Source organism: Xenia sp. Carnegie-2017, unplaced genomic scaffold, assembly GCF_021976095.1.
Source record: "Xenia sp. Carnegie-2017 unplaced genomic scaffold, XeniaSp_v1 HiC_scaffold_1, whole genome shotgun sequence".
Taxonomy (NCBI): Eukaryota; Metazoa; Cnidaria; class Anthozoa; order Malacalcyonacea; family Xeniidae; genus Xenia; species Xenia sp. Carnegie-2017.
Genome location: NW_025813402.1, coordinates 1,101,553 through 1,127,559, shown reverse-complemented (window position 1 = coordinate 1,127,559; position 26,007 = coordinate 1,101,553). Strand labels below are relative to the sequence as shown.

Here is a 26,007-nt window from a genome sequence, read left to right as displayed (position 1 = left end):
CTTACTGAGTAATTCTTTATGTTACATTGTTTTTGTTAGAGTGGAACAAATGTTCTTTGTTTATAAAATAAACATGTAATTGAAGAAAAAAACTGTTGCTTTGAGAATATTAAAAAGACTAGTAAAGCAAATGTGCATTAACATATTGTTTTAGTGTGTCTCTGACTAGTTCTCCTTCCCTGGTGGTACTTGAGTACACTGGATCTGGGCTGTTTTTGTGGGCTATTTCTTCATCTCTGTTCCTAGCTATTTGATTTTGGACAATCTCCTCATCCATGTCTCTATTATGCATCTCACAAAAATTATGGAGAACAAAACAAGCTAAAATAACTTTTGGTACTGCATCCAGTTTAAGGTTCATTTTTCTTGTCAAAATTGACCATCTAGCCTTTAGGCGCCAAATGCACATTCTACTGGGTTTCTTGGCTCTTAGCATGTTGTTAAAAACTACCTCATCATCGCTTAAGCATGATTGGTATTCTTTAATGCAGTTGGGTGTTAAAGGATATGCCGGGTCACCTATGAGGTAGTTAGGTATCTTGTCATGACCAGGTAAAACATGAGTGAAGGTTTGTGGTAATCTTCCCAATTTTAGTTCATTATTTATGAATGAGTTTGAAAATACTTTTGCATCATGGACGCTGCCAGGCCACCTGCAGTCAACATCCATGAATAAGCCATTTGAATCACAAACAGCTTGAACATTAATGGAGAAAAACTGTTTATAATTGAAGTAATCTTGAGAATCAACCAACGGTCTTTAAATGGGAATGTGAGTACCATCAATGCAGCCAAATGCCTGAGTCATGCCAAACCTTGTTTCAAACTCAGCAACTTTTTTCCTCATTTCCGCTACCGTTTGTGGAAGGTGCAGATATATTGGACAAAGATGTATACAAATTGCATTGCAAACAGCTAAAACGATTTTAGAAACTGTACATTGATGAACACCAAAGGCATTCGCCGTCATCCAAATAGAACCAGTGTCTTTTAGGTAATATAAAGTGATAGCGAGTTTTTTTTCACGAGAGAGTGACCTATAATTTGGAGTGTTTATTCCTTCAGAAATGTAAGGTCGCAACTCCTCGCACAATTGAAAAAATCGCTCTTTCGACATTCTAAAGTTTCGCTTCCACTCATTATCTGGGGTAACTCCATCAAACATATTCTTCCACCATAAGTCAGTTCTTCCTTTTTTGGTCCATATAGCTCGCTTTTTCCGACTAAGTTTTCTAGCTCTTATGTATCGTGCTTTTTTCTCAGCTACTGATTTTTTTGTGGCATAGTAACTATAAAAACTCTGTGAACGTATTGCTTGTATGCTGCCCATAAGTAAATGAAACAATAAAATTGAAAAAGTAGACAGGAAACAAGAATGGAGTGATGCGAAAAATTCATTGTTTACAAAATGTTCGCCATATTTTCCCGCAAAAAATTCGAAGTCTCTCCCGGAGCCAGGAGCCCGAGTACCCTAGAGAACTAACCCTGCCGGGACAACTCAGTCCATGTAATCGCTTGAAAAAAGCTAACCCGGATACCCGAGACAACTCACCTTGCCGGGACAACTCGGTCCATGTAATCGGCCCCTTAGACTAAATATCCCGAATGCATGAATAATAAAACAAAACGCCAATTCTTGGATTGCATCCAATCTTCAAGAAATTATGAAACAATGTGACCCACCCATGTTGGGTAGTGTCAACAATGGCTTTGACAAGATATTCTTTTGTATTTCACCAGAAACACGGTGGCGTGACGTAACACGCAATCCACTTATATTATTTTCAAATTCCATTTTCGTCATGTAGAATTTGCTTCAGGTTGCATCTTCATTTTTCCACAGGTTGATCACTTTCAATTCTGCTCAATAAAAAGTTTAACAGCTTGATATCTTCAGCATGTCCTTTAAAACCACAATACTTCCAGTGCAAGTTTACTAAGTTGAATGTCCTTTTGATCGACTGTTGTTACGTCGTTAATTCTTCAGATTGAAACACGAATAATTTAGCCATATTATTCAAAATCAACAAACTTGAAGTATTACAAACCTTTGTGTCTTACAATTTATGTCGTTGAGTGAAAACAGAAATCGTCTTTCCCTCGCATCAGAAACTTTTTTGTTTCAAGCTAACAGTTAGCTGAGCTTACTTAGGGAAACCAGTGATCAACCATTAATAAATTCAACAATAACCAAACTACAGTATATGTAATTGATAAGGTAATTATACATAGCTTCAAAAACAGAATTCACAATTGAGTAGCTAGGAGAATTGTTTATTCTATCGCTGACCATGAACAATGTATGCTTCAAACATCGATTGTTGTCAATATTAAAAAATAAGTGAGCTCAAAATTGGATAAAATCATTGTGAAACAGAAGAGTCTAATGAATTGATTATTCCCTTCGCAAGCTTGTTATAACAATGTAAATGCATGCTTTCAGAGATATTAGTGATTAAATATTCTCCTCAGAGGTTTAGAAAAATTCCGTCAGGCGGCGCGGGACTTTTCGGCTCTGCTTGGTGGACATTTAATCACTAATGCCCCTGAAAGCCTGCGTTTACTTGTAATAAGAAAGAATTAAATACAAACTATACAAAATTAATATATGTCATAGTGTTTGAATTGATCCTACATTCGTTGGCAATTATTATAACTAGTGTAATATTTAGTTTAGCAGGGAGATATGTTTAAAAATACTTGCAAAAAAATATTAAAAGTTGACAGAGTCAACTCCATTTACTACAACTCCTTGCTCATTATGCCAGGTAGATTCACGTGATGACACTATGTACAACTATAACACGAGGAAAACTATGGAACAATTTGTGGGGTAAAAAAATGGTGCTGTTATATCAGCTACTTTAGCTACCTAAACAAACCCTTGCTAAGAGCTACTGTAGTACTTGGGTTTTCTCATAGTGGGTAGGAATATTCTGATGATTCCAAAATACAAACCTCTTCCACAATTCCAAATCGTACATCCAGTGCCTACGTATACACAGGAGTCCAATATAATGATAGCCATTGGTAAGAACCAAGAGGACAGATTGAGTAAACATATTGTTACATGAAGTTGAGTTTTGATTTTCCTCTCATTAAGCTAAGTTTTTTGTTATTTCTCTATAAATTACAATCATTCTTAAATAAGTTCGATGAACACATCAAACGGTTGTTAAGCTAACCTATAGATTGAGAGATGAAAGTAAGCAGTCACCGTATAGTGTTTGCTTTAAGTATGTGATTAATTTAAATTTAAATTTAAATTCAGAAATATTCTTGGCTTGCAACCATTCTCTTGAGATTTACCAAGCAATGTTGCTCGCACAAGTCGGCTGGTGCCAACAATAACACTGATAAAATATTCTTTTCTATCATAACGCCAAATGGCTGAAATGTCAAGAATTCACTCTCATCAAATGTTCTCAGTAGTCGTCGAATAACTTCAATACGCATTTTACTGCACGTTCGAGTACAAGAGTTTAGAATGATCCTAACGAACAGCTAATACGACAAGAATAAAAACCAACCCGGAGCAGCAACTGCACCAGTAAAAGCTCCATCATTTCTACCGTTTATAGGATATAAATGAATGACAAAGATGAACTTAATAAACATTAAGTAAGCAGGAGGTGGACAAAAAAAGCAGATGAACTATAAATAATTAACACGTGATTATTTAAAGATATCAATAGACTACTTGATATTACATGACGAGAAGAAACTGTTTTACTCGATGGTCGTCTGCTCATATTCTTAGGAAGTGAAAGCTCATGCATCATAATCGTTGGTGTGTGTTCCAACTAATAAAAACTAATGAATCGGAGAAACTCGTGATAGGGTTGGCTATATTTTTTATATCTAGAGTCGAGAATCTCTGAATGATATTTTGTGTTTCTGTATTTGTAACAAGTTGATATTTTCTGTAAATCAATCATAATTTAAACGCAAATGTAAATTTTAACCGCGTTTAATGTTACGAAAGTTTGGTACCGACTACCTAGATCAATCTTTCGGTGGGTGTTCCGGCCAGTGTTGAAGAACAAGGAGAGGGGTTGACAACAAACTATAGGAGAGGATATGTTTTTCCATCACATGAATTTTTCTTGTTTTGTAAAATCTTGTGTCGTTGCTTCCAACCCATTTCTTCTTTTTTGTTGATCTCTAGTCTACAGCCAAACACAATGCTCGTAGCACTCTTGCAATCAAATCATCAGAAAGTTCAATTATTTCGATAACTTTGGATGAGTTTAAAATGAATGTTATAATGGGGATAATAAGCGAAAACAGGAAAGGTCAAGAACAGCAACATTTTACTAACACTAACATAGTTGATAACAGAGTAAACTCCATCCACTAAAACTTCCTGTTTCTTACGTCAGGTAAATTAACGAGATGACAGTGCGCACATATTCATACATACTTCACTTTCTCCAAAATACATGAATGTATGAAAAGTCTTATTTAATGTATTTAGATAAAAAGTATTACAGCCGTTATCCTATTTCAAATATTGACTTCATCCTTATTCTAAAAACTTGATGTTATGTTCCAAATTGTTTTCAAATACTGTTCAGAATCATTCAATCTAGTTCACTCTTATAGTTAAAAATGTAATAAAATTTTGTGTTTAATCATATTCTTTTATAGTACGCGAAATTTCAAAAAACATCTAATAATTTCTCCAAAAAAATTCAACTTCCCCCATTTTTGAGAAATTCTAGTAGCCGTCAAATGACTATAGTGAAGCCTACAGCGAAGGTTGTCAATACTCTGGTTATACGGTTGATACACTATGGTGACTATATGATTGGTTGATACACTAGGGTGACTATATGATTGGTTGATACACTATGGTGACTATATGATTGGTTGACACACTATGGTGACTATATGATTGGTTGACACACTATGGTGACTATATGATTGGTTAATACACTATGGTAACTATATGATAGGTTGACACACTTTAGTGACTATATGATTGGCTTACACACTATGGTGACTATATGATTGGTTGACACACTATGGTGACTATATGATTGGTTGACACACTATGGTGACTATATGATTGGTTGATTCACTATGGTGACTATATGATTGGTTGATACACTATGGTGACTATATGATTGGTTAACACACTATAGTGACTATATGATTGGCTGACACACTATGGTGACTATATGATTGGTTGACACACTATGGTGACTATATGATTGGTTGATACACTATGGTGACTATATGATTGGTTGATACACTATGGTGACTATATGATAGGTTGACACACTATAGTGACTATATGATTGGCACACTATGGTGACTATATGATTGGTTGATACACTATGGTGACTATATGGTAGGTTGATACACAATGGTGACTATATGATTGGCTGACACACTATGGTGACTATATGATTGGTTGACACACTATGGTGACTATATGATTGGTTGACACACTATAGTGACTATATGATTGGTTGATACACTATGGTGACTATATGATTGGTTGATACACTATGGTGACTATATGATTGGTTGATACACTATGGTGACTATATGATTGGTTGATTCACTATGGTGACTATATGATTGGTTGATACACTATGGTGACTATATGATTGGTTAACACACTATAGTGACTATATGATTGGCTGACACACTATGGTGACTATATGATTGGTTGACACACTATGGTGACTATATGATTGGTTGATACACTATGGTGACTATATGATTGGTTGATACACTATGGTGACTATATGATAGGTTGACACACTATAGTGACTATATGATTGGCTTACACACTATGGTGACTATATGATTGGTTGATACACTATGGTGACTATATGGTAGGTTGATACACAATGGTGACTATATGATTGACACACTATGGTGACTATATGATTGGTTGACACACTATGGTGACTATATGATTGGTTGACACACTATAGTGACTATATGATTGGTTGATACACTATGGTGACTATATGATTGGTTGATACACTATGGTGACTATATGATTGGTTGATACACTATGGTGACTATATGATTGGCTTACACACTATGGTGACTACATGATTGGTTGACCCACTATGGTGACTATATGATTGGTTGACACACTATGGTGACTATATGATTGGTTGATTCAATATGGTGACTATATGATTGGTTGATACACTATGGTGACTATATGATTGGTTAACACACTATAGTGACTATATGATTGGCTGACACACTATGGTGACTATATGATTGGTTGACACACTATGGGGACTATATGATTGGTTGACACACTATAGTGACTATATGATTGGTTGATACACTATGGTGACTATATGATTGGTTGATACACTATGCAGCTGTGAACTACCATTGCTTGTGTTGTACAATATCACACCATTTAACGGTTCCTGTCTTTTTGTCCGACAATGTACTTTCTCGATGGTGCCTTGAAATGTGTCTTTGCTAACATCATCAAATTTCACTGTACCTTCTGGTAGACGCTCCACCGAGACTGCAACTTCTTTACCCTGTGAGTAAGTGATTAACATAAGTACAGAAGGGGGGGGGTAGATAATGTCCGACAATGAGCAATAGCTACATAATACATAACTAACGTTAATAACATAATACATATCTTTTTGTACAACAAACTGGATATCATCTCCTATCAACAAATCACCAATATCCCCAAGAAATTCACTGTAGTGAAAAAATATCTAAAAGAAAATTATAGTATAAAAATTCAGTAGACTTTTTGCGCGAATTTCACTAAGATATACAGAAATATTTTCTTTGTTTCAATGTGAAGATTTCTCGATTTATCTGAGTAAAATGCGAGACTTCACAAAGAGGAAAAGGCAAGTCTTTAATTTTCACCTTGATCAAGCGAAAGGTTTAAGCCCGGGAGCATTATTACATGTTTGTGCGTACGTAGATTTAGCGTAGTAATAATTGGCCAAGTTTTTACAAACAAATTTTACGAATGTTACATGTTTGTGCTTACGTAGATGTAGCGTCGTAATAATTGGCCAAGTTTTTACAAACAAATTTTACGAATGTTACATGTTTGTGCTTACGTAGATGTAGTGTCGTAATAATTGGCCAAGTTTTTACAAATAAACTTTACGAATGTTACATGTTTGTGCGTATGTAGATGTAGTGTCGTAATAATTGGCCAAGTTTTTACAAATAAACTTTACGAATGTTACATGTTTGTACATACGTAGATGTAGCGTCGTAATAATTGGCCAAGTTTTTACAAATAAACTTTACGAATGTTACATGTTTGTGCGTACGTAGATGTAACGTCGTAATAATTGGCCAAGTTTTAACAAACAAACTTTACGAATGTTACATGTTTGTGCTTACGTAGATGTAGTGTCGTAATAATTGGCCAAGTTTTTACAAATAAACTTTACGAATGTTACATGTTTGTGCATACGTAGATGTAACGTCGTAATAATTGGCCAAGTTTTTACAAACAAACTTTACGAATGTTACATGTTTGTGCATACGTAGATGTAACGTCGTAATAATTGGCCAAGTTTTAACAAACAAACTTTACGAATGTTACATGTTTGTGCTTACGTAGATGTAGCGTCGTAATAATTGGCCAAGTTTTTACAAACTTTACGAATGTTACATGTTTGTGCATACGTAGATGTAGCGTCGTAATAATTGGCCAAGTTTTTACAAAATAGAATGTTTCTAAGTAGTAAGAAAACATCATAGAATGTTTCTACTTAGTAAGAAAGCATTATAGAATGTTTCTATTTAGTAAGAAAAGGTTGTAAAATGATTCTAATTAGTAAGAAAACATTAACAGCAAAATGAAATGAAAATAAAATTTTTCATAAACAAAAAGCAGTAGGAATTACCTTCTACGAGTCTGTTGCCATGTTTGATTCACCAAAAATTAAATTCTATTTGTTACAAAGGATGCCAGCAGTTTGAATGATAACTTTTTGCAAAATAATATATATGGTATATGTATAAAAATTCTCCTCTCAATTTTCCTAATTCACCAAATAATATAATCCATTTGCCGCACAAAAACAGGAGGCACAAATCTGCTGTGAATATTTAAGATTGTTCAGTGTAAGCTATGACTTGCCAATATGAAAGTTTCCTTAACGTGGGCTGTGCGAGATGATATGAATTTGGCGGCTTTCTCTATAGAATTTGAGTTGGTGTTTTCTCATCTTTTTCTTCTTTGCAGACATTTATTCCTAGCAAATAACCAGAAGAAAGTATTTTAACACCTTTCTTCAAATATATCATTTGCTCATCATCTAATAACATGGGACATTCACTTACATGTTTTGACTTATCAATAGTGCTGTAGAATATTTATCATCAAGAGCAGCATTCAACAATCAATAGCACAACATCTATATATATACTTTGTAAGAAAGGAGAAGTGCAGTGTCGCGATTGCAACAGAAAATGTGCCACAGTTTATACCTATTACAACAGACTATCTGTTGCACAACATATACATTTGTTTATTTATATATTTTCTTATCCAAATGATTCGAACTTTTCTTGAATTGAAAGCACATTAATGCGACTTGAATGTTGCCAATTGTTAAGCAGTATAAATAAATGCTATTGTCTGCTGGTGCTCTTGATTCTTCCTTCAAGTTAATGAATATTCTATTGTTCTACTGTTAAGTAAAATAGCATAATTGAATGTTCAATCTTATTTAATGATGAGCGAATGGTGTAGGAGTAACAAGAGAAAAATCCCACAAAATACTTTACAATAGTGAATTGTACGGAATGAAGACACTGCACTGGATTCCTTGTGATAAAGACTTTAATATTTATATACAGCAACATAGCTATTGTAATTATACAAAAGATCAATCTACACTAAGACTGGAACACATAAGGACTAAGTTTCGACATCAAATCAATTTTCACAAGACACTACTCGTCGAGTAGTCTGCCGAAATGCATAGTGTCTCTTTCTAACTGTAAATAACGGTTCCTTTGAATTGTTTGGTTAGTGATCTGGTAAAAACAGTTCTTTTAAGAACTATTACATTGTTATTATCACCATTCACCATTTTGAAATCCATCTTTAAGTTTGTCACCACGACAAAGTCTCTGTTTCATTAAATAAAACCATTGTTCTCACGATATAACTTACTTTGAGTGCGAGCACTGTAGTGAAGTATAATGCAAACAAAAAACAGGTGCCTTTAACGGATATTAGCCTCAAGTAAACCAATAAACTTATTCTAAACTTGAATTTTTTTTAGATTTATTAAGAGAATAAGATTTACATGCGATATACTGCTTGTCTGTACACAACTATTTAGTGAAAATTGTGAATTTCTGCAAAAAGGTAAAAGCAATCAATATAATAATATGTATTTATTAAATGTTGTATCAATGTTGGTCTATATCTTATTATAACAGGGTGCTGTTAAAGCAGTTGTACCAAGTACAATCAAAGGAAATTGAAAAAGAAAATGAGATATAAATAAGATAAATTGTAATATCCAATAAAATGTGATAAGCAAATATAATAATAACACAATTAACACAATTAACTTTGTTTTTCAATAAACTACATTAATTTGCCTTTAAATTGGAAATTTTTGAAAACATTTGTTACTCTTTTTTGAGTAGACAAAATTTTTCTGCTTAAAATAGGGCATGTTTGTTTAACATGCCCTTTTTTTTTGCAATATCGACACATCATTCCTGAAAAATATTAATGTTTCAGATTGTTATATTAACAACAAGAGTCTATACTACAAAAATGTGAACCTACTTGCTCTGCACTCAGTTATGTGGTGCCGAAAAAGACAACACTTCTGACATCTGCCTATGGAAATTGAAAAAATTGTAATTCTTACAACAAAGTATTTAACAAATTATGATATTATGTACCATACCATGAAATTTGTTTCTTCTATCTGTAATGTAACAAAGGTAATACAATGTTAAAATATTATTAATCAAGTAGGGTCATAAAAAATTTTTATATTTCAAAATATTTTAAAAATATTCTGTATAAAAAGATTAATGTCATACTTTGGGATGGACCACCACCAGTCCCCACCACACTTTTAATGCTTTTTTCTTCATGTGCTGCAATTGGAAAATATTGTCTATTAAAATATAAGTTATTACAACAAAGTCTTTAATTAATTGCAATATATTACATCATACCATTAAATTTGTTTCTTCTATCTGTAAAATAATAAAGTATTACAATAATATAAATCAAGTAGGGTTAAAAATATTCTGTAGAAAACGATTAAAGTCATACTTTGGGATGGACCACCACCAGTCCCCACCACACTTGTAGTGACTTCTTCTTCATATGCTGCAATTGGAAAATATTATCTATTGCAGACTTCAAATGTATTTGAATGTTTTCACTGTAAAACCTAACATTTCAAAAATATAATAAGTATTTTACAGTTTGCAGTACAGAATAGGGTTGTCATTCTTATTTCTTTGTTGTTTATTTATTTTTCATTAGTAGAGATACCATAGGATGACCACATGACTTTTTCTGTTTGTGGTCTCTTTTGTTGATTTGTAGTTTATATTTCATTAAAAACTGTTTATATTTCATTTCCAATTTCAATATGATTGTACTGGCACTACTGGAAGTTTTTTTAGTGGTATGAGAATTGGTAGAGATACCATAGGATGACCACATGATTTTTTCTTTTTGTGGTCTCTTTTGATGGTCTGTAGCATCCTCCACTTCTGCAAGTATATTAAGTGTAAGAACAACAAATAGTTAAACTGAAAAATATAACTCACAAAACATACCCATTACACTTTCGTTTTTCTTTCCTTCTGCCACTATACAAAGAGATTAAGTAATTTCTTTGTATAAGTTTATGTTTAACATTAGTATTTGAACATATGATTCATAAACAAAACAGTAGCATGAATGCTTACTTCTCTTTTATTTTAACTGTGTTTGCGAGACTAAAAAACAAGCAACACCGATGTTGAACATAAAAATAAGTTGCCGAAAAAAACGCGCTTTTTGTGTTAAATATAATACAGTACCGATATATTTCGACTAAATATGTGAATTACAGAAAAGCATTGTAAAAGCGAGAATGACAAGGATAAAAAAGGCAATAGTAAAAGAATCGACTTACCAAAACAAAGACTTGTCAAATTTCAAAAACGACTCTTTAAATTTTCCCGCCTCCAAGACCAAGAGTAATTTAAAGTGCGTGGTCTCCACGCGTGTATATCTCGAGAATGCAAAAACATATGCCAGCATAAAAAATAAAACTCAAATTAATTTTTAGCAAAATAACCTTTCAATATTAGAGAATATTGATTAACTTACTTGGTAACGGTAAATAACTTTAAAGATGCATTATCGCAGTTACTTTTGCATTCTATATGCTAAGACGCTAAGACGCTTCGTGTACGAAAGACGTATGGAATTATTATGTCTTGTAACAGGCATATGGGACCTAGAAAGCACAAATGTGCCCAGTAACACCCATATAACACTATAGGCTTTTTTCAAATTCAACCCCCCTCACTTACAATAGATTTTCCAATACATACTTCATTCACAGGAATATTGAGTTGTGTTTCTATATAACTAGCAGCATCTAGTAAACCTTTAGCCCCTTCATCACTGTAGTCTACATTCTGTCAAATTGTGCAAAAACAAAAAGCTTTAAGGACACATTTTAAATTTAGATACTACTATTGTATGATACATACCACAGCATTTTTGAATATAGTTGGCCCCGCATTCGGTTTTAACACAACTCTATTCCCGACTGTTTCCTTCATATGGTCAGAAAAATGTTCTGAACAAATCCGACTCCATTTCTTTGGGGCAAACTCATTCATAGTTCGAAAGTTTTGCTTAATGCTAGACACCCACATCTCCAAAAGATGTGGGTGTTTTGCTGCATCTGAACAGCTACAGGGGCGGATCCAGCTTCTGGGCTGACCGTGGCCCTGTGACGTAGCGAGCGCCTTCGGCGCGAGCCAACGCTAGGGGGGTCTGGGGGCATGCTCCCCTATAAAATTTTGAAATCTAGACTCTCAGAAAAGCGAATTCCGGCATTTTTAATGTAGAATATAACAATATTTTAGTTATAATCTCATCTAAAAAAAATTATTCCCCATCTTTGTTGCCCCATCAAATGGTCTTTTTCGAAAAGCAGCGAGGATGCCTTTTGTAACAGCCATAAAGATGGCAAGACTAAAAAAAGCAATGTTCAAAGGTGGTCTTCTTCCAACAACAGCAAAGATGTTTATCCAACAATCGTAAAGATTGCAAGATTAATAAAAGCAATGTTCAAAGGTGATCTTCTTCCAACAGCGACAAAGATGTTTATCCAACAATGGTAAAGATGGCAAGATTAATAAAAGCAATGTTCAAAGGTGATCTTCTTCCAGCAGCGACAAAGATGTTTATCCAACAATGGTAAAGATTGCAAGATTAATAAAAACAATGTTCAAAGGTGGTCTTCTAAAAACAAAGTAACCAAATGATTTTTGGTGGATGGGATTTTTTGATCTACCACATAAGAAGGTGGCATCGCAGCACAACGAAAGATATGGACATAGTTAATTGCACTCCCATCAACAAAATCTCTTGGATATATTGTACAATTGAACATTTTAGCCAACGAATCCCAATTTTCTTTCACTTCAGCATCATTAGTAATTGGGTAGTATGACTGAATAGCACACTGGATTACTGTGGACAAAGCAAACATACACATCAAGGGTGAAAAGGTGTAATTATTCGCTCTTTCCACTGCTTCTTGTAAAACTGCCGCAATTTCATTCGCATTTTCTAAAGAGGTTAGAGCTGCATCGGAGCAAAGGCATTTTTAAGTGAAGTGAACGCACCATTTTTAAGTGAAGTGAACACACATGGCAAAGGCATTTTTAAGTGAAGTGAACGCACCATTTTTATGCTGGGACTTGATGACAGGATGGGTAGAATAGTATTTTGCATTCTCAAACATTTCAACACTAGTTAGGAATCTCAAGTAAATAGAGATAGTCTCATTCCCAACTAATGCAATATAACATGCATTGAACAGACAATTCCCATTGGCTAAAGTACTAAAAGAAAAATTAGTATTTAAGTATCAATGGCTGCTTTGTTATACCAAGTTATACCTGGAAACAAATCTGCTAGACTGACTCTGACATTAGAATAAATAAGGGTAACCAATACTGTTAAAGATAGACTAATAATATTGAAATTGAGAAAGTTATTTTCTCTTTGTGTTAATTTGGTAACATCATTATAAAGTCAAAGTCACAGGCAGGTAGTCTAAGATTTGGAACTAGTCTAGGCATGTCGAACAGGATTCAGACGACTTATTCATTCCATCTATTCTATATAAATCGCGAAAGAAAGTAACAGTTATTCAAAATGATATGTTAGTTTCTTTAATCAGGGGATAACATAAAATGCCAGGAATACAAGGATAATACATTATTGATTAGGTTAAATTTTAAAAAGGACCAGCTTTGACTAATATTGAAGTAAAACTTTTTTTTTTAACAGACAGTAACAATTAAAATTATTTAGGCCGTACATTAGACAGACTGAGTATGCAAAATAATGACAGCTTTAGACATATATTTTACATGATACACTAAATATGAATAGCTGAAAATTAACGGATTGATCATATATTTAAGGCCAAGATGTCAAACGTAAATAAAAATATAAATTAATACCCCAATACATGTAAATTCTTACCTAACAGGGACATCATTGGGTCCTGATCTTTCAATTTGGCTTTCAGGGAACAGCAGTTTTGAAAATGAACAAGTTCGTAGCATAATATCGCCAGTAGAATTTGTACGACGAAGCCTTTCCTCGTTGATTATTTTACCACAGTGTTGTCTCAAGTTAGACAATTCACCTGAAATAATTTCGCAAGCGTTCTCATGCTGAAAGGTTTGGACGAGCTTTTCAAGAACATCGATCTTTTTAGAAGTTTCCATTGATCCTAATCGCTGAGTAGAACTAGAAGTAACGTTTTTTCAAGTCGACAAGAATCGAGCTATAACATATGACTTGTATTTATTGCACAATCAAAATACATTCACCGTGGCTCACCGTGGCGCACATGACCAAAACGTTCCCTGTGATTGGCTTGCAACGCTGCACCGTGGCTAAAGGTTACTATATTTAGCAACTATTGCGAAATTTTTTGAACGCTGACCGTGGCATTTCATTCTGAGATTGCAGGTTCGAATTTACGAACATATTCCGAGCATATTCATGGCGTATTCGGCAAGATTCGAGACGCTTTCGGTGATTTTACAGTTCAGAGTTTAACTGGATGATAATACTATTTTAACAAGACGTTTAATTTGAAGTTTTTGTTCTGTTAACACAAATTTTTGACAAAAAATTACAATATTCATTCAATTTTTTTGCTTTTGATAGAATTTTGCTGTATTTGAGCAAAATTTTTAATCATGAAAAAGTCAACCCTGGAAAAACTTAAGTGGCAGAATTCTGACCGTGGCTCAAGCCCCTTTCGCCATGGCCTAGATCCGCCCCTGAGCTATAATGAGCAGAAAGTTTGAGATAAATACAATTTAAATTAAATATTATGCTTTAAAAAAATTAAAAAAAACTACAAACGAAATGGTATCACGCCATCAAGCGACAAAATTACAAAAACGAAGTGCTTTTTTTTGAGAAATAATGAACAATATTTTATTGCATACCGGTGCCATGAAAAGTTTTTTTTCTTGCACTATTTTTGCATCCATGTACAACACAAGATTGCGGCATTTTTTGCAATAAAAGTATTCAAATAAGACTTCGCAACAAATGTTTTGATATTTATTGTAATGTCTATATACACGAAATCGTGGTGGTCAAATCCGGAGGGGCGAAAAAGTTTTCATTTCATAAGCCCGCGTCTCTCCGCTGACTTTGACCACCAAAATCCGCCATGGTTTTGACCACGCGTCCGCGCGCTAACAATTTATAGTAATTTTGTTGACGTTTCCCCTCCAGGTCTTATAGACTCAATGGTCACTATAGCCTGATGCAACCCAGCCTCTTCCTTAAATTAACTCTATACGCTAATAGTGAAAATACCCTCAAACGTCCATTCAAACAACAGGCCTGGTGACTTGCCTGCCTGGTCGCAACCACGCAACCATTGAGCTCTATAAAACCTGGAGGGGCAATGGTGCCTGGACCCAGTGAACTCCATATATATATATATATCTGGAATGATAACGACAATACATTTGATAGATATAAAATTGAAGCCAAAGTCCTAGTCTCTTGCGCGGTTTGTACGTCAGTTCCATTCCTTCAAAGTCGAATATTCACGCGGTTTGTACGTCAGTTTCATTCCCCTGAGTGCCAAACATACACGGCCAATATAAATTTGAATACAAATTGCAAAAGCATAAACATATAAACAACATCACGACAAACAACACACGAGGCCAACTCTTCGCAAAAGGTTATTTTTTACAGCTGAAACTTTACTACAGTGAGCTCGTTGTAACTTACAACTTGTAACGAGGAAAAGCCAACTGAAAATTACACTTTATGCTAAAAAGACAATACAATAGAAAATATGACGAGAAAATATTCAAGCATAAATTTTTCTCTCGTAGGAAGGTAAATTTTCAAACGGTGTCAGACAGTGTTTGTCTATTTTTGTCATTTCAGTGGATTTAAAGATCTGTTTTTCCGAAGAAAAAAAAAACTTGAATATCCGGTTTCATAAAAAATATTGAGTCTATAACTCGCATTTTTACTTTTTACAGAGCGATTGTATTTTTCATCGATTTTGATAGTGCTTGAAATACTAAATGGTTATCATCTCGATATCAATAATTGAATATTCGTAAAGACTTTGCATGTTTGTAAATGTAGATCGTCCAGGTTAGTATAGTTCTGAGAAGGACTGTTTTTGTTGTTGTTGATTGACGTTTCGACAACAACAAAAACAGTCCTTCTCAGGACTATACCAACCTGGACGATCTACATTTACAAACATGTAACGATACTCCCGGGTTCAAACCATTTGCCTTAAAGACTTTGATATGTTTTAAAGGAAAACCGCAGTGTAAGAGCAGATCGACTAAGTTCACCTCACCTTGGTTATCGATTTATCACTTTGATTCACTTTCCGTGAACCTTTTCATTCCAAAAATTTCGTTATTTTTACGCTCTGATCAAGATCCGAACTCTACCATTACCAAGGGACAAATGATTAAAAAAAATTTAAATGAACACCCGAAAGACTAGAGCCTGACGTGTAATGACGAATGATGACGACAAATATTTCTTTGGCTTCAATTTTTGGCTCCGGTTATCATTCCAGCTATTCAAATGTCGAGTTCACTGCCTGGACCCCGTGGTCAAAAACGGCGGTAATGGCGGATTTCGGTTGTCAAAACTTCCACTTTGAGAAAAATTTTTAACATTTGCTCCCTCCCGAATCCGGAACTCTACTACTGCTTATATCAATGACAACCAGCAAAAACAACCACGATACCGTAAGCATAAAATATTAAAAATAATGCTTCAGGTTTTTGTGAAATAGACACACACATTTAAATGAGGTAAATCTACTGTAAAATAACGTATATTTTGTCAAGTAATGCTTTAGCTATGTTAGAAATAAATATCAAACGGCATTCTTTACACTGTCAATGTGTCTTTAAGCTTTAATTCATAATCCCATGCGCAATACTTGTGTTTTTGACTATTTTTTAACAGCTTCGTGCAACTGTCTTTCTTGAATAGATGGGTAAATCTTAGTTAAAATGTCCAAAAAGGAGTTAGAAAAAGTTAGCTTACCCCTACGACTTAAGTCGACTGGAAATATAAGTAGGTATGTATTTTTTTTTGAGTTTTTTTTTGGTAGGATTGATTCTGGGTGTCTTATAAGGTGTTATAATATTCTGATAAATCTACTGAGAACTTATGAAGAAAATATCTTGAACTAGGAGAGCAAAAGAGCGAAATTCAGAAATTCTATAATCATGTTGCTGGTTCTGTTTTGAGCCAAGATATTAGTAACTGGATTGTCATTGACAACCATGGATCTACTACTGAACAGAACTACATTAATTTCCCATTGAAAATACGATTTCTTAAATTAAAGTGCATTGGTTTCTCTGACATAACACTTTTCTTATTGCTGCATGAAGGCAAACCTGTTTAAATAATTATAATGTAGGTGAAGATATTTAGCATGTTGTATAATTGTTATTATACAGACATTATTTATAATATTATGGCCTTGTGTAATGTATGTCAAGAACTTATTAATTCTCAAAAATGCTAACCTTCTTGCACTACTTTTCTCTTGTGTCCTTACAAATTACAGTTACCTATACTAATTTTTTCTAGGTTCAAACAACTTGACAAATTTTTGAATTTTACATTATGCCTTTGAATTTTTCTTTTTGTCTTTTGGTAAAAATATCAGTAAATGACTTAAAAATCAAGTTTATCTAAAACAGTATTTTGTACAAAGTAAGTTCTTCCAGCAGTTCTTTTGGGTGCTCCAGATCGATTTCGAGAATATAGCCCTTCTCTGCACTACAGGCTGGTTCAGGGCTGCCTTCACATCCTCGTGAGCGACCCACTCGAACGCGCCTGTCGGCAGCGGCTGCAACATCTCCCAGCCGTACAGGTTGTTGGCGTCGTAGTACTGGATCCAGCTTTGGGGCTTCCCCGGATCGTAGTCTGGCACCTCGGGGTTGCTGGCCTTGGCGAAGCGCCTGCTGGCCATGCTGATGCCGCCGCGCAGGCCCTTCTCGATGAAGAGATGCATATCGATGTCGGTGAGCAGCTCGAGCTCAACCCCTGTGTGCTTGAGAAGAGCGTCCCAGCTTAGGCCCGGTCTCGTGTAATAGTGGGCCGGGTCTGGCCGGTATTGCTCGAGGCACATCTTTCGGAAGTTCTCGAAGACGTCGTTGAGGAGGAGGACGTCGGTCCGAAGGTAGAGATCGTGGTAGTCGCCGAGAGTGGAGCAGCCGAAAGCGTCCCAGACACTTTTTCCGTGGGTGTGATCGCCGTCGGTGATGCCTTCGCCAGAGAGCTTGCTGTAGAAAGCCTCCTTCTGCGGGAGGGCCTCCTCGTCAAATCGGGGCCAGCCGTCCATATACTCGTAGGGGTAGATCCCCTTGCGGAGCAAGAGGGTACGCTTCCAGGAAATGCTTGGCTGCGTCCAGCCCTCGGGAGAGCTGCGGCGGCTGCGTTTTCCCGTCAGAACGGACGACTATGTACGAGTAGCCGCATGCCTCGTGCCTGGAGGTTTGCTGGGTGACGCTCTTTTCAGGGTTAAGCGCGGGGCCCTCGATTTTGCAGATCAGACTCTCGAAGTCGGAGTAGATTATGAACGGCGCTTTGAGCTGCTTGTGGTAGTTCTCAAAGCGGATTTTGTCGTTTTTTCCGGGGGTTAGCATTCTGATGGCAACCGCGGCCTGGTTGATGCCTCGACATTCAGGCTTATGCTCTTCCAGCAAATCCTGCCTGGTGAAGCCGTGAAAGCAACGCTCACAGAAGTTCAGCTGATGGTGGGCGCTCTGGTTGAGACGGCGGTCGAAGGTCTTGATCCATGTGTAGTGGTATTTCTCAGGATCATTCGGATCCAAGACGAGGAAGAGATTCACAGTCTTGCGGCTCTCTCTACTTTGCTGAGACGGCAAGGAACGACGCCGCCTTCCCAACCATACACGTTGATAGCAAGGTCGTTCTGACGCTCTACTCGTTCGAGTTTGGAGAGCGGTGTGGGTGCGCTCACTCCCGCAAAGTCAAGGCCGTCTTTAGTGGGATACTTTCCCGGCCGTTGCGGGTGTTTAGCTGCGGGAAACAGCGCAGCCCTTAGAGACCAGTGGAGGCAGTCGTCCTCTTTGTTTTTCACGTTGATGATTGCCTTCTTATTCTTGACTGCGGTGGGGAGAGGAAGGTATGAGCCTCCGCGTAAAGGCTGGTAGTGAGCGATGTCAAGCCAGAGTGTTTTGACACGACCCACTATCCACCCAGACCCTTCCCGAGTGAACTTTTTCAATCTCTCCAGGATTGTTAGGAAAGCTTCATGTAGGGCTTGCGGAATCTCATGCACCTGTAGCAGCGAGAGATGCTTTGTCCTCAACATTGGTGCTTGAAGCACTTCAGTGCCATTTGCTTCATCTTTCCGAAGCTCAACCTCTACAGCCAACTGGAACTTAACTCCTCGTAGAGCTAGTAGCTCCTCGATGAGTTTGCGTTTGATGTAGGGCTGGGTGCTTTTGAGGAAAGCCATCAAATCGCGTTGGGAGGGGTGTCCCTTCGGCACCTGCATTTTCCAGGCTCTCAGTTGATAGCTGAAAACCTTCGTTTCATTCCACTTAAGTTCCGTGGGTGGTGGGGGAGGAGCCCTTGTGGGGCGTCGTGGTTTGGGGATAGGCCTGCGCTTGCGCAGTTTTGGGATAGGGCTGCGCTTTCGCGTTTTGTGCACAAATTCAAAATGAATAGATTTCCGCTTTCTTTACCATAATCTACTAACAAATAACTATAATGCCTCCTTCTTAACTAATCAAACCTTAGTGACTTTTTCGACTTGTTGAAACCAAACTTGTCTATTATTTCGTACAAAATATTATTACGTCAAAGTTAGATTTGCATTCGTCAACGATTATACACAATTGACAAATCCTAGACTCATGAAACAACTGTTTACAAAGCATATGAGTGGCTGGAAGCTACAAGAAGTCGCCTTTACATCTTTACACTCTACAGTAACTGCATCGCCGAAGTCTTTCTAATATTTAAGTCTCTACCTTCAATTTTTACGGGTTGAAGTCAAATTAGTTTTTTGTTCGTCTGTTGGACGGCAGTTTTTTTGTCCACATTTTCAGTGAAGCATTAATTCAAGTCCTCTTTATGTTCATCTCCACGTGGGCATTCTTTACACAACCATCGTTGACAAACTTTGCGAAAACGCGTCTTGCACTCTATCGATAAATTCGTGATGTATCGGCCACTACAAGGTAATCTTCTTGGGTATTTCAAACGGTTTTTATCGTGTATCGTGTTTATGACTTACAGCAGCCACGCTTCTTGCATTCACAGCGAATAATTTGTGTTTATCGCTTATGGAAAATCGAAGAAATAAGGAAACCAATTCATGATAGGTACGTACTGACAGTAACTTTATTGATAGAGATCTTTCTTTAATGAATATTTCAACCGTGTACTGATTGTCCCATGTGCGCAATGCACTCCCGTGAGGGTAACGAAATTGTATTAAACTTAAATCATAATGAATGAATGAATAAACAAACATGTTAAACAATTCGTCTGCTCTATTGACAACTTTTCTTCCTTCGTAAGGTCAAATGCACGTGGAACTAGGGGCTGTACATATGAACTCGGCTATCCAGGATTCAGTGAGGCGTTAAATGAATTCGACGCATTGAAATGGGGCAAAATTTCAAGCTTAAAAATTACAACTGTTTGTTAAGCGCCACCAGTAATTTCTGTTGAAATTCTCAAATTAGGGTAAATTGGTTGTTTTAATTTTAAATATTTTGCGTAGTTGTTAAATTGCTTGAGATGATTAATCAGAAGATAAAAGTTGAATCGTTTCCACTTACCAAAATCATTTAACGCCTCACTGAATCCAGGTTAGCTGGGCTCATGCGACCAGCCCCTTTATGTGGGATTATAGTTTTCTGCGAATAGCCTGGAATTAAGCACTATTTCAGCGACATCATGTCTGTTTAACCTTGATATAATGACAATACCATACACTATAGCAAACATGCTCCTCAAGGAAATGTTGAAGTGAATTACCATAACAACAATTGAAGTTCTTATTTTTGAATATAATTTCTTATATCGTAGACGAACATATTTCATTCATTTCATGTAACATACACATAAACATTTCATGATTTACTAGCCTCAATTCCCCCCCCCCCGTCATTCGACGAAGACAAAGTTTGTAATAATAGTTGAATGTGATTAGTCGGGGGGGGGGGAGGGAAGGGGACTAAACAACTACCTAACACTAATAATTCTACGACTAACATATCCATGAAGTACTTAAGGTATCAATTATCCCAAACAGTACGTTACTTCATGTAACTGTAATTATTTCGTCTCGTAATATATCACAAGAATAACTATTGTCAAAATGATCAAAAATAACAACAATAAACAACATTTCTTTTTTCGCGCTTTTCTCTATAAAAATATGAAATAAAACGAAATTTTTTACAGCAAAGCCAAAGCAAACGAAGCACTTTGCTGCCAGAACTAACCCTATACACGCTTGCTTTACGTAGTTCGTCCTTCGCATTTATTACGTCATCATGTGCAGTGATGACGTTGCCCTCAATGGAATCTGAAAGTAACAATATTTAGTCAATTAACGAATAGTTCCACAACTGTTGCAATTGATCTCTATGATAATTTTATGAAATAAATGAATACGAGAAAGATTATCCGTGTTCTAGGTAAAGCGAAATGGATCTACAATGGTTTCATAGGGAGGGGAGGCTGGGTGCTGTAGTTTGGAGGCCACTTGTTCCCGTAGCATGTTACACTTGCTTGTTAAATTGCGTTGCCTTGTTATTATGATTGGAAAATTTTCAGAGGTATTCTCCATCAAACACTAAAGCCTAGTTCACATATAGTAGTAATTGCTGTAATTCTATCGGCGATGCAACTACAACACTTGCCGACATAAGTAATTTATATGGAAACGCTCATCGGCGATGCAACTACAACACTCGCCAACATAAGTAATTTATATGGAAACGCTCATCGGCAATGGCAATTTATCTTTTTTCTCGATTTCTTACGCAGTTGTGGCAAGCATTCTTTGATACACCATCAAAATCCTTTTACCTAACCTCTTCATTGAGAAAGCTTCTCACACAAACCTAACGCAAGCGTATTTTATGAAATATCAATAGCAAATATCGGCGATGAGAAGCCGCATGCGATTCTAGCACTAGTATGCATGTATCTTCTGATTTACAAAAATTACAGCCTTATGGAAACGTGGTGTTGTAATTTAGTCGGTTGGTGTCGCCAATGAAAGTACAACAATTAAAACTAAATGGGAACTAAATTGCCTAATTGTTTGTACCTCTACAATGCCGTATATAAATAATAGTATGTTGTAGGGAGATCGGAGCCCCTCCTACACCCCTCGAGCCAAAGCTAGGAGGGGTACACTCACCTACAACTTCACCCTGCTCGTGAACGATGGATGCTAGATCTCGGAATATCTCATTGACGTCAAGAATGTCAGACTTTGTCGAGATTAAAAAAGACAAGAAAAATTAATAGTTAGCCATTTTATTTCATTACTGCCCCCCCCGGCTTGCACGCTTCATTTTACCGCCATGGAAAACGTCATTACAACACCTTTCATGTCCCTTGCACACCTTATTACTCCCCTCGAAAAACGTCATTACTACACCCTATCTAGGATAACGTCATTACAACACCTTATTTCACCTTCATGAAAAACTTTATTATTACATATTCCCATGCCCCCCTCATTTCACCCCTCCCTCCACTCTGTGGTAAACACCATACCTCTAGCTGTCTCACTAATCTCTCTCGTTCTTCGATCAGCGATACGGAATCATCCAACTGCTGTTGGTCACTGAAGAAAAGAAAAAACTCCATAAGAGACGAGGAAGGAATCTCCCTCAAACAGCGGACTACAATGGTCTTATAGACACATCCCTCGAGAGTTTCCCATCAGACGTTCTGTTCACACTGCACAGTGTTTGAAACGTTCCTACATGATTGAGACTTAGTCTTTTTCCTTCTAGTTTATTCAGAACTAAAAAAGGTTGCAAAAAAACGCCGCAGCAACTGTACAGTAAAACAGTTCCTTGCAGTCAACAACATACCCTAAGACATCGTCTGATAATAGCGTCGTCTTGTCGCCTTTTGCCTTTTCGTTGTTTTTATGTGACGTGAACTTGACCTGACGTGAAAAAAAATCCATTAGTCAGCACAATCTACGAAACGTACACGTCACAGCTGTTGACAATTTCACGCAAAGGCGGTTACCAAGCTGTGGACCTCGCAACTATCAACTGTTCGACTTCATAGTTTTGGAAACCACTAACTGCATTTAACTGCACAAATTTCTGAGTAAATTTCTTGACCTTGTAAAATTATTGCTAAGTTCTCCATAATATTAATCCTAACACGGTTAAATATGCACATGAAAAACATGCGACTTGGACGAGATTCGAACTCGCACCTTCGGGATACCAGTCCGCCGCTCTACCTGTTGAGCTACCAAGCCCACAGGGATTGGAGACGAGTCAAATCTCTTTTAAACTGCGTATGGACGAGAGATTCCCGCCACGATAGCAGTTTACTGGATGGCACCGTGTTTCGACTTTATTCCAAAGTCATCATCAGTGATTATACATAGTAAAAATCCTTACACGGTTTTTTTTATATGTACATGAAAAACATGTGACTTGGACGAGATTTGAACTCTACCTGTTGAGCTACTAAGTTCTCCTATATATCAATAGTTATATCACTATGTACCCCCTGATCCCCTGATATTCCCCCTAATTATAAAGAGGTGTAAGCACAACAATGATTGTTACCGTGCTTGTGGAGTTATTGAACAGTTGTTTACTTTTTTCTTTAAGTTTCTAAAGCATTCAAAATGACAGCGATTACAAACAAGAAGTGGTAATTGAGAAAGAAAGTTTGAAATCGTGCAAACCTTTTGGATATTTGTATACTTTGAAATGGAGTCTTCAAATTCATCTTTTAACCTTTCTTGTTGCAGCTTTTGTTTTCTCTGAAACAAATTAAACAACGGATTTGTATGAAAACTACTGAAAACATAAAAATTTTTTCATGAAGTTATGTTAACACAACAAAAATTCAACATATTCATCCTTTCTGTAAGCAAACAATTCAACCTATAGAAACATTATGTTACACCCCCCTGGAAACCAACATGGATTCTCACACCTATCTCCACCCCCCCTTTATATAAGTCCCCAAACATCCCTTATACCAGCAGGATACTCAATCATTTTATGTACACACTAATACATGAAAAATCTTCACATACTCTTTCTGTTACACTGCCTCCTTGTAAATTGATCATTCGTTTAAGACAAACTGTTGTATCAGAGGCAATCTTGTTAGTTCCTTGTTGAATATCATGTCTGTAATAGTCAACATATTAAAATAATTGGAAATAAAATGTCCTGAATTTCATCTCGATGATAAAATGATTAAATGTTGCATAAATGAAAGTCATAAAATACACTGTTCAGGGAGCTTGCACGGAGATTTCATGCAGTATTTTATCAACATTTTCAATTATTTTACAGACAAGACCCAAGCAAAGCCAGAAATCTCAGCTCTCAAGGAAATATTTACAAAGAGAAGGTGTATGCCATATGGTATTCACATCTCTAACCCAAAGTCATGAATCATGGTGTTCACATAAAAAAATTCAATAAAATTAACAAATGCATGAAATCAGGCGTTGCGCAATTCAAAAAAATTTGCAATCCCAAGTATTCTATGTTTTAATACTGATGCTATCATAAACAAATTTCACAAAAGCTTGGAATGGTGGGTAAACTCCTATTGAGAACTGCCACAAATAACATTTTTACACTCACAATTTATCGTATGGAACCTCTGTTAAAGTTGATCCAAGCTGTTTACAGATTTTCTCCAATGCTTGCACTGAAATAAAATATAATACCTTTACCATGAAGTACGCATCAAGAAAACCAGATTCCAGTCAAACACGACATAAATTTTACCATTTGAATTGATTTGAAATAAATTGCTACTGACGGTGTCGCTCAGAGATTGGAATATCACATAATCTAAAAAAATTGAAATAAAGGAGAAGTATGTTTATGGTCAAGACAAGTAAAGGATTACAGAGACAACAAAACATCATGTCAAATTAATCCATTTTAAAAAATCAACACATTATGACTGTCCCAATGCGGAGATCAATTTTGACCAAGGCAAACTGTCTACTTCAATATGACTAAAATCCTCCACTACCGTACCATCAGACTGATATCCTCCAGCAAACTGTCTATCATCCATACCACCACCAGTACCCCCTATGATACTTCCATATCCCCGATCGAATTCTGCAGACATTTTCAACTTTCAAGTCAATTCTAAATGAGAAGGATAACTTCAACGTCGGTTATGTAGCACAAGACTGAAAATCCAAGCAAATTCTTGTAAGATTTGCATCTATTTATTACAAAGAAAGCATGGGCACAACAAAATAAATAACTTTTAAAACATGCATTGCACATAAAATTCGACAAGCGCGCGAGAGCAATTTTGAAGCACACTCTAGTTTAAAATCCTAACATTCGCCAATTTTCGGTAGGATATCAATGTTTAACAAACACAACATGCATTTCACTGTGAAGATTGACAACGAAGCATTTTACATGCAAACTTACGTTCATTATACAAAACTCATCATTCTATCACACAAAATGCAATGCAATTTCAGAGCAAGTCACGGACGAATAATCTTCAAACGAAATGCGACAACATTTGCAATGTAATGAGAAACGTTTCAATTCCGGTTTATATCAGTGCCACTTGATGCTCGCCAACGACAATCTTTATGCTTGTTTGAGTTGTTTCTCAAATCTACTGAAATCAGTTATATTTTCTGAGAAAAATTTACATTTTCTTTGTCATTTCAACACCACCCGTCGACAACGTTTGAAAAGATAGGTACGCGGGCGGGTTGCTGATGCAAGAAAAAGGCGAAAACATATTTATGTCTAGGATCTGAAAAAGTATCAAAACGAAATAGGTTCAAAATATTCTTCTCAACAATTATCACACGAAGTTAATTCACTCGCGACAGCCTGAAATAGTATGTGGAGTTTGCATTCCCGAACAAACATCCTTGTCAAAAAAACAAAAACAACCCCCCCTCCATGAATGTCGATAATCATTAGTGTTAGAAGAGAGTG

General features: G+C 36.3%; 1 protein-coding gene, 1 long non-coding RNA gene and 1 other non-coding gene across 4 annotated transcripts; all 3 read right to left on the bottom strand.

Annotated features, from left to right (window-relative positions):
- Positions 1-11,553: 11,553 nt before the first annotated feature.
- LOC124442002 lies at positions 11,554-11,870 on the bottom strand. The gene is made up of 2 exons (XR_006947057.1): positions 11,731-11,870; positions 11,554-11,655 (listed from the first exon to the last, which is right to left on the bottom strand). It is a non-coding gene; the product is annotated as an uncharacterized LOC124442002 (long non-coding RNA).
- An 8,959-nt stretch (positions 11,871-20,829) lies between these two features.
- Positions 20,830-25,766, bottom strand: LOC124442193 (syntaxin-12-like). 2 transcript variants are annotated; one of them, XM_046992679.1, is made up of 12 exons: positions 25,480-25,766; positions 25,066-25,182; positions 24,808-24,873; positions 24,661-24,727; positions 24,099-24,195; positions 23,742-23,819; positions 23,620-23,667; positions 22,900-22,976; positions 22,577-22,646; positions 22,215-22,287; positions 21,289-21,371; positions 20,830-21,211 (listed from the first exon to the last, which is right to left on the bottom strand). In XM_046992679.1, exons 2-12 carry the CDS (start codon positions 25,160-25,162, stop codon positions 21,119-21,121), a joined length of 849 nt encoding a protein of 282 aa, XP_046848635.1. In that variant the 5' UTR covers positions 25,163-25,182; positions 25,480-25,766; the 3' UTR covers positions 20,830-21,118. The 2 variants fall into 2 exon arrangements, with proteins under 2 accessions (XP_046848635.1, XP_046848642.1); XM_046992686.1 differs by lacking the exon at positions 22,215-22,287.
- On the bottom strand, positions 23,232-23,303 carry Trnat-ggu. The gene has a single exon. It is a non-coding gene; the product is annotated as a tRNA-Thr (tRNA).
- Positions 25,767-26,007: the final 241 nt, after the last annotated feature.

Excerpts from the sequence above, each read along its gene's own strand:
- LOC124442193 (XM_046992679.1), bottom strand. The coding sequence starts at position 25,162 with ATGTCTGCAGAATTCGATCGGGGATATGGAAGTATCATAGGGGGTACT. Across the intron at positions 22,977-23,619 it reads TCAATAACTCCACAAGCACG|GTCAAGTTCACGTCACATAA; the intron begins GTAACAATCATT and ends TTTTCACGTCAG. Across the intron at positions 22,288-22,576 it reads GATTAGTGAGACAGCTAGAG|TCTGACATTCTTGACGTCAA; the intron begins GTATGGTGTTTA and ends ATCTCGACAAAG.